Source organism: Poecilia reticulata, linkage group LG6, assembly GCF_000633615.1.
Source record: "Poecilia reticulata strain Guanapo linkage group LG6, Guppy_female_1.0+MT, whole genome shotgun sequence".
In the NCBI taxonomy this organism is placed as follows: Eukaryota; Metazoa; Chordata; class Actinopteri; order Cyprinodontiformes; family Poeciliidae; genus Poecilia; species Poecilia reticulata.
Window position 1 is genome coordinate 31316048 of NC_024336.1, and position 8989 is coordinate 31325036.

General features: G+C 44.1%; 1 protein-coding gene across 3 annotated transcripts in view; it reads left to right on the forward strand.

Moving 5' to 3' along the window:
- Positions 1-8412, forward strand: part of ferry3 (FERRY endosomal RAB5 effector complex subunit 3) — an 18151-nt gene extending 9739 nt beyond the window's left edge. For 2 of the 3 annotated variants that reach the window (XM_008412678.2, XM_017305428.1), the window contains 3 exons: positions 4991-5048; positions 5366-5433; positions 7422-8412. In XM_008412678.2, coding sequence (XP_008410900.1) covers positions 4991-5048; positions 5366-5433; positions 7422-7514 — 219 coding nt within the window. In that variant the 3' untranslated portion in view covers positions 7515-8412. Of the gene's footprint in view, positions 1-1929; positions 1962-4990; positions 5049-5365; positions 5434-7421 lie in introns of those variants that run through there. The other variant, XM_017305429.1, reaches the window with a different exon arrangement.
- Positions 8413-8989: the final 577 nt, after the last annotated feature.

Below are 8989 nucleotides of genomic sequence, written 5' to 3' on the forward strand. Positions count from 1 at the left end.
GGTCTCTGATTGGCTGGAATAACCTGACCAGGTCTCTGATTGGCTGGGTCAGCTCTGCTCTCGCTCTGACCAGCATCATGGCCTTAACGTGAGCAGCAGCAGCAGTGCATCAGAGCCATCCAGCGGTTGTGCAGTTCTCATTTTTCCCTGCATATTTATTGGTTTTGCACCTGGAACTTTAACTAGGCCACACTAATGGTATTGCTAATCAGGGTTTCCCCCAGAGAACGCGCTAAGCCCGGTGGTAGCGGCGCTAGTCCATTAGCGCATGGTGGATGGCAGGTTAGGTAAGATACTGACTGCAGTGAAAGTCTCTGTCATTTTGCTCGAAATCTGAAGCTAATTATTGTAGCTAAACACCATTTGTTGCCTCCCAGTTAGTAGCTATAAGTCCTCTGGTTTCAGATGAAATGTTTGATCCTAAAGGCTGAGGTTATTCTGGGATGCTTTCAGTGTGACCTCTGACCTCTGATATTTCCTCACTAGTCCAGATCTGCTCACTTTAAATGCATTTACCACATTATTTCACTTTAATGTTAATTAATCAGAATAACTCTATAGAGCTATAAACACACAATCTGCTTACTGCTCATTTTAAACTGTTTTATTCACATTTATTTTCTTTGTTTTATCAACTATTTGTTTTATTTATCTGTTATTGCCGGTTTTAGAAACATCTATATGACTAAACCTGAAGATGACATCAGGCACAAAGGAAACTAGTTTACTGTAAATACATGAGAGGAACATTCCCAGTGGATGCTGATTAAAGCCAGGTGTGTGTTGGTGTCGGTACATGACGTCACCTTGCCACAGGTGAGGCTGTGAATGATGATTCAGGTAATAAATATTTAGCTGCGACTCTCTGTTGCTCAGGTAATGAGCTCATATTTGCAGCCACTCATGAGTCACAGCAGCAGCGACGCATTTAACCCATTAACAGAGAACAGGAAACGGGTTCACCGCCACCGCTGGGTTATCAACATGGTCGTTATGTCAGCTGCAGCAAGACACAGCGAGCAGAACGCATCAGAACCGGTGCTTTGGGTTTTCAGAACCACAAACATTTCAGCTTTTCTCAGCAGTTACAAATATGAACTTTGGGTTTTCATGTTTTGAGTCAGATTCAATCAATTCTGACAAAGAAAAATGATTTTATTCCATTTCTCAGGCCTTTGTTTTTGTTTGGATGAGTTTCTGCTTCCTGCACATAAAATCAAACGAAATAGAAGAACAGAAACGGCTTTTATTGTCTCAGAGGGACATTCAGGCTACAGCAGCATCAGGTAAACAGGTTGGCACAAAAAGTCTAAAAAATAAATGATTAAGTCATACAATAACAACGGCAAAAATCATACACTACAGGATTAAACATAGAAAACATATTAGAATATAAATATTATACTTATGATCTAAAGCAGCAGTGCTCAAGTTGTCCAGAGCCGTCCTGCTTCCTGCTGCAGCGTCTGGCCACCGGGCCTGACCAGAACCTGCCCGGTCCGGCCCAGCATCCAAACGTTACAGGACGCAGCTCAGCAGGACGACTTTTAAAAAAAGTACTAAATTTGCATTGAACTTTTACAAAAGACATTTCCAGCATACAAGTGCACAAAGTCAAAAACAGCAGAAATGTTGATAAAAATAGTAGAAAACAGTGAAGATGTACAAATACCAACAGATGAAAACAGTTATTGATTGGAGCAGTAATAACTGTAATATTAGATCAATAAAAAGTGTTAATACTGCGGTTTGATTTCCTCTGGTTTCATCAGAACCAGATTCTAACTTACTGACTTTCTGTGGCGCCAATGCAGCAAATCATCAGAGATAAAAAGAAATATGCATCAACATGAAAGATAAGAAAACCCAGATTTGCTTTCATGTCCTCTGACATGTTAACGTCAATATTTTCTGCTGCTGAATTTCCAGATTTTCCAGAAGCTTCAGACGGCGAGTCGTTGGTAAGCGGCGCTGCAGGTCAGACGGGTTTCCGATGGATTTGCTCTGATGACGTGTTTAGTCAGGCGGCTGCACCGAAACGCCGCTGCAGAAGACGATCAGAGAGGAAGCAGCGTGAGCTGCAGCTGAAAACGCTGACTCTGCAAGTTAAATTTAGTCTGCCACATTTAGAATATGGTTCAAACCAACATGTTTAGTTTCTCTAAACAGATTTGAAGCTTTATGAAAGTGAGAAAGATGAAACAAAACATTTAATTAAACTCCTGAGTATTAGCCGATCGTAGCTCAGCGCACGACATCGAACTGCTCTTTATTCACTTATTTTAATTAAATTACAACGGTTTGTAACCTCATGACTGTTTAACCTGCTAACATGAAGTAAGCTAGCTGCCATGGCTCTAAAACTGAATTGGTTCATGTTCATAGTTCATCAGCTGTCTGAATCAGTTCTGGTCTTTTTATGAAATGGTATTTAATAAAACAAAGATCAGGTCATCAGGTGTCTGTTAGCATAGTGATGATGTCATCAGTCTCTTTCTCACCTGGGCTGGACTTTAGTTTGACTGACCCGTCACCTTGAATCAGGATGGAAGATTTGCTGATTTATGGTTTTATAATAATTTCCAGGTTGGCGTTCCTCTTTCGTAAACTGATTCCATCTGAAAACATCGCCAAATAAAATCACACTTTAAAGAAAATAATCTTAAATCTTCTTTTGGACGCGCTCCTTCTGCCATGTTTAGACTGTAAGAAAGATTACATTTTTCTGTTTTTAAATCTGAGTCTCTGCCAGCAGCAGGTTCTGCAGAGGAACTCCAGAACCGCCTTCAGTTTACAGGCTGACATTTGGAGATGCACTCTAGAGCCGATCCACGTTAAATGGAGGGAGCGGGTCAAAGGTCCTGAAGCTTCTGGAAGCTGAAGGATCTGCAGCTTCTGGAAGCTGAAGGCTCTGCAGCTTCTGGAAGCTGAAGGATCTGCAGCTTCTGGAAGCTGAAGGCTCTGCAGCTTCTGGAAGCTGAAGGATCTGCAGCTTCTGGAAGCTGAAGGATCTGCAGCTTCTAGAAGCTGAAGGCTCTGCAGCATCTAGAACAGTGTTTCTCAACCTTTTTCGGGCCAGCGCCCCCCCAGCCTTTGTCACTGACTATTATTTTATTATTAATGTTACTATCATTATTGTAGATGTTTTGAATCGGCGCACCGATTATGTTTTCCGGACACTTCAGCGCCTTACGCTCCTTCACCTCGCGCACATAACGGGGTAAATGTAGCGAGTTTTGCCCTAAACGTATCAGCGTCTGGAGGAGGGGAGTTAGGGGGGGAGGCGAGCATATGTTTCTACTCTCCTTTGTGGGGTTGTGCCGATTTATGTTTTCGCATCCACCTGAATAATGTGTAGTTGCGCCAATATTATTTTACCTTTTATCTGGAAATAGTGTCTGTTTATTCTTGCCATACAGTCTCTGTATTAATTATTGCTCGAAAGGTCTTGCCATACCAGTTTATTCCTCTGTGTTTACTTTAGTTTCTTAGTTTCTTGCATTTTGTTCTTCATTCATTTCCATTTAGTTTCCTTTGATTAGTTGTATCCTCTCTTGGTTTATTGCTATGTCCACTTTAGTTTCTATCCTGTTGTTACATTTATTTTATCGTTTATTCACCATCAGTAATCTTCACTCATCACCTGCTGCGCCGCCTAATCGTCATGTTTCACATCATGTGTTGATTTTTCACTGTTCAGCATCCGATTCTCTGTTTTTATGCCATAATTCACATCTAGTTCGTCGCTCCGTTTTATGTCCCGCTTCTCCTGTTTCAGAATTTTGCGCAATGTGCGCGGCTTTTTTTTTTACTCCTTAAGGTGCAGGGCGGTGGGGAAACGTATCGATGGGGAAAAGGCAGACTGACAAACCTTTTAAAACAACGGAAACAATTTCTGCATTCTGATTATTGAAATTTAAAAGTGCTGTGTTGTTCCATCACCCCCGTTTCATGTCGGACCACTTACAGCTCCGTGTTAACGCATGGAGGGATTTCTTTATTTAAATGGGTTCATTTTTCAGAGGGATACAAAGTGAGGGTATCGTGATTTTAGTAATTACATGTTTGATTTTCTGTTGTCCTTCCATGGTAGCGGGCAGCTTTCAAACTGAAATAAAACACTTTTTAATATAAATTGCTGCTTTGACATGATCACAGAACTGCCAAAACTAGCCTACATAAATACCAGACAAAGTGAATCACAGCAGCGTCATCAGCCGGTGTAACGCTGAACTGATGCAGAGCGGAGCTGCGCCATGAAGCTAACAGAAGCTAACAAACACTGAGTAGAAGAAGAGCTGCCATCGTTGCAGCCAAGCATGATTTAATGTTACACAATACAGTTTTACCAAGTTGCTCAAAGTCTAAACTGGTATTGTTGTGGATTTAAGGTGTAAAGTTTACCTTCGACCAAACGCCCCCCAAAGGCATCCCAGCGCCCCCTTTTGTAAAAATGTCTGCCAGCGCCCCCTGCCGTCCTCTGAACGCCCCCTGGGGGGCGGTGCCGCCCATGTTGAGAACCGCTAGTCTAGAAGCTGAAGGCTCTGCAGCTTCTAGACGCTGAAGGCTCTGCAGCTTCTGTTTTCGCTGCAGTTTTTCCGTCTGCAGGCTCCTTGGGGGCTCCTCCTGCTGTAGGAGGGATCCGACTGGTTAGTGCAGCCCGGTTCTGGAGTCCGTTCAGAGGAAGTCGGACCACAACGCAGACAGAACCGCCGGCTGATTATTTTTAGATGTTTTTGTCTTTGGATGTGAGGAAAGCAGAGAAACTATTTCTAGAGACGAAGGTCCAGAGGGCAGACCCAGACGGGTCAGCTGCTTCATCATCATCTGTTTGAAGCTCTCAGGATCCACTTTGTGTTCAGCTCACAGAAAAGTTCATTTATTCAGGATTCAGTTCAAAACTGGAACTTTATCTGAAGTTTTTTTGTAACTGAACCGTAATCAGATCACTGCCCTGGTTTAGTCTCTGCTCTTCCTCTCCTCCCTGCAGGAGATGACCATCCCCTGGTGCCTGAAGAGAGCAGAGTTGGTCTTCAAATGTGTCAAAGGTAACCGTGACCTTTGACCCCTGCCTGTACCAGCGTCTGTGTCTTAAAGAGACAGAGACCCAATTTCAAGATGTTAAATTATGAAGTCAAATTTCTGAAACATTTAAATGAGATAAAAAAACAACTAAATAAATCAATTTGTTGTTGGGTTGTTCATGCATCTTCACCAGGTGTGTCAGTAAATATGAAGATATGAATATATTTTCCCCTGAACTGTTGCGTAACCCTGCAGGCTGCAGTGCATGCTGGGTATGTTCCAGATGTTTAATCATGTTTGAAGGTAAACCTAATCTTCTCTTCTTGTTTTCTGCTTCCAGGTTTTATGATGGAAATGGCTTCGTGGGACGGAGGGATCTCCCGCACTGTTCAGTTCCTGGTGCCGAAGGTGAGGTCGGGCGGCTGTTTGCTGTCACCATGGCAACCTGACTGAGCGCTGCATTTACCGTCACTCAGCCAGGTTCCTCCTCATGTCGCTGCAGCCAGGAGCTGCTGGGTATTTTTAGGTGACCTTTGACCTTTGGTTCCATGTTTAACCAGCTGACCTGCGATTTATCTGCTTCAGGGCAAAGGTCGCAGCTGCTGATAGATGAGCCTTAATGTTCTTTCTTCCCAAACTCTCATTCATCTGCGTTTTAGATTGAAATGATTTATTTTCATCAGTTTGATGCATCAGTGTCAGAAAATCAACATGGAGTTTTTATTTTATTTCAAACTTTATCCAACATTTTAACCCCAATGGCTTCAATGTTTATTTATCTAGACCATCAAACGCAGGATGACATAACTGATATTTTAGATTAATTCAGTTTGTTTACAGCAGCCTTCACTTCACTTTCTCCACATCTGGCTTCGTTCCTGAACTTATTAACTTCATCTCTGATGCCTCACTCTGACGATGTGGGCCAGGTTTAATTTGGCAAATGGATCCGGAATAGAAAACTAAGAAAAGACAAGTGCGTAAGTATTCCCACCCTTTGCCATGAAGAGCTGATCTGTTTCCACTGGTCCCAGTGAGACGTTTCTCCAGACCAGCTGATTGGACTGAACCTGTCTCTGAGGTCAGGGGTCAAACATGAGCTGAATGTCAGGCGTCATGGATCAACGAGGTGTGAATACTTGCGCCGCCCGTCAAACAGTAACGTTGATCTAATCTGATCAGATTAGCTCCCCTGTTAGCCAGCTGGAGCAGCTAGCCTGCTGTTAGCTCACACTTAGCCACACGGCAGCAGTCGGTTTTAAGAATGAGTAAATATTTAAACCAGGTGTAAATAATAATTACTGTTGATGTCAGAGTCTTAACTCGGTGACTGAAAACCAAAAGTGTGATTTGACCTGCTGACTTTCCTCCAGAGACGCTGCTGCAGCTGGTCCTTTTCATCACCAGGCTGCCCAAGTTACTGCCTGTTCAGAATACACTGAGGCGTCACACCGCATGATAATCATGCTGCAGCGCAGACTAAATATATTTGTTCTGAATTTATTTTGAACCTCAACATTTAGAGTAGTTTTAATTACTCTGGAAAATAATAAAATATTTCTACGTTATTTGAAAAATAGACTAGAAGCTGCTGCTTTCTGATTTCCAACACTGCGTTGCGGCTGATTGTCGGGTTTGAGAAGCTGGACTGCAGCGTGACGAAGAGGAGGGACGAGGTCCAGAGGAAGACCCGAGAGAGACGGAGAGTCTCATCCCCGACACGCCTCGTCATCCGGCCACACAAAACCACACACAGATACGTATGGAAAGCCAACAGTGCCACAAAACGCCACTTTGACCCCGTGTCTGAATAAATGTCATTTTTGGCGTTTTGATTAAATTTTCTCTGTTTCATGGCGTTTTGAGTCAAACTGCCTGCGACAGACTGGCTACCTGTCCAGGTGACCCCTCATCTCGCAGCAGCAGCCCTCCAAACTCCACCAAGGACGAGGGCGCAAGAAAATGGATGCAGTCAGAGTGCGATTTTTGAGACTTTTTAAAAATTGAACCATGACAAAAGTGGCACTTTTGGCTTTCCATAAACAGGTCATGCAAGTGTGATGCACCTGGCTCACAGAACGGGGCATCTAACTCACTGGAGGCCAACATGCACAATGCAACACATCTTCCTCTCTCTCACACACACACCTGCCTGCGTTCTAAATGATGCAGCAGAAAAACCGAGCCGACCTTTGGGAGCGACCTTTAGGAGCGACCTTTCCGGTTCCACGCTGCTTTCTGACATCAGCAGTCTGGGAGTTTGTGTTATTCTCTGTATTTTCAGAGCAACATTTGAATATATTTTCAGCAGGCGACACTCAGACAGTCTGAATTATTTTACAGCAGAAGATGCTGGACTGCTCTCTGACCGGCCGCCATCTTTCTTTGTGTTGCAGAGCATTTCAGAGGAGATGTTCTACCAGCTGAGCAACATGCTGCCTCAGATCTTCCGTGTCTCTTCCACTCTGACGCTCACCTCAAAGCACTGATGAGGAAAACCTTTCCCGATGCGCCCAGGTCACGACCCGATGAGCCCAGGTCACGACCCGATGAGCCCAGGTCATCAGAAATGGTTTTCACAGCTGCAGCAGAGCGGAGATCCTGGTCAGACTCTCATCCATCCAGATTTCTGGAGATGAAGCAGAAAACCTCGAAGCTTTGAAACGGAAATGAATGAAAATGTTTTTCTGCCTGACGGGTCGCTGATGGTCCACCCAGACGTCAGAACCAGAACATCCTCGGTCCTGACCCGGTTCTGAGGTCAGACCTTTGGTGAATAAATCCTTCTGGAGAACATTTGGTTCCTCCACAGTTCCTCCTGGACTGGACTGCAGATGTTCTGGTTCTGATCCGCTTTCATCCCCTGCAGCTTCTGGAAAGACAAGTTTTGTGGATAAACTGATTGTTTTTTCCATCAGTTCATTTGAACTTCCTGGATTCATCTCATTCTGGCTGCTGACCTGAAAGGAATGCAGCCGGTTCTACTGGGGATAAACACGAATTGGGACGCTCCCCAGCAAGACTTCTGCCTCACTAAAGCAAATAATTTCATATCTTCACCTTCCTAAAATCATGGAAGGTCATTTTTAGACAAAATTGTATTTGCAAAATATGATTTGGTTCGTTATTTTAGGAAGAAAGGGGAAATATTCAACGATTCAGATGTTCCTTCCCTCCAACAGTAGGTGGCGCTGTTCCTAAATACAGAGGAGGACCAGACTGGAGACCCCACACACACACACACACACACACACACACGACTCTCATAATCTGAACAAGCATCGATACACCTGGGATTATTTTCCTGCTTCTGCCCTCAGTGAGTCCATAAGGATATTTACTGTATTTCTAATTGTTTTATTAATAATAATAAAGTCTGAGAGCTCAGCTGTGTGTTCTTCATGGATGCAGGAAAACTGTATGATGGCAGTTTCTGGTTCTGATTGGACCCGTTCTGCTGATAATGAAGATGATTTATCAATATTCTGCTGAAGTGATGATCCACATGAGGTCGTTAAACCCCAGCTGAGTTTGGGGCTAATTAAAGATGGCAGCCAGGCCATAAACAAGATGGCTGACAGAGTGATGGCGTTGTTCTGATCCATGAGTGGCTCACAGCGGCGAAACATGGAGCCGCCAGGAACCGCAGAGTTTCTCAATATTCAAACATTTTCTCACCCGGCTGAAAAAGATCCGCGTCCTGCATGACCAGGACAAAATCGCCACGAAGAAACCATTTCCTGTTTAATAAAACCGGCTGTTTCACCGCGGAGACGGGAAATTTAAATCGCTCCATGTGACTCGGCTCTGTCCTGTTGAGGCATGTCTCTTTAAGAAGCCACTAATCGGGTCCCTGCTGCTCACACCGGCCCTGGTTCTGGTTCTGCTCACACCGGCCCTGGTTCTGGTTCTGCTCACACCGGCCCTGGTTCTGCTCACACCGGCCCTGGTTCTGGTTCTGCTC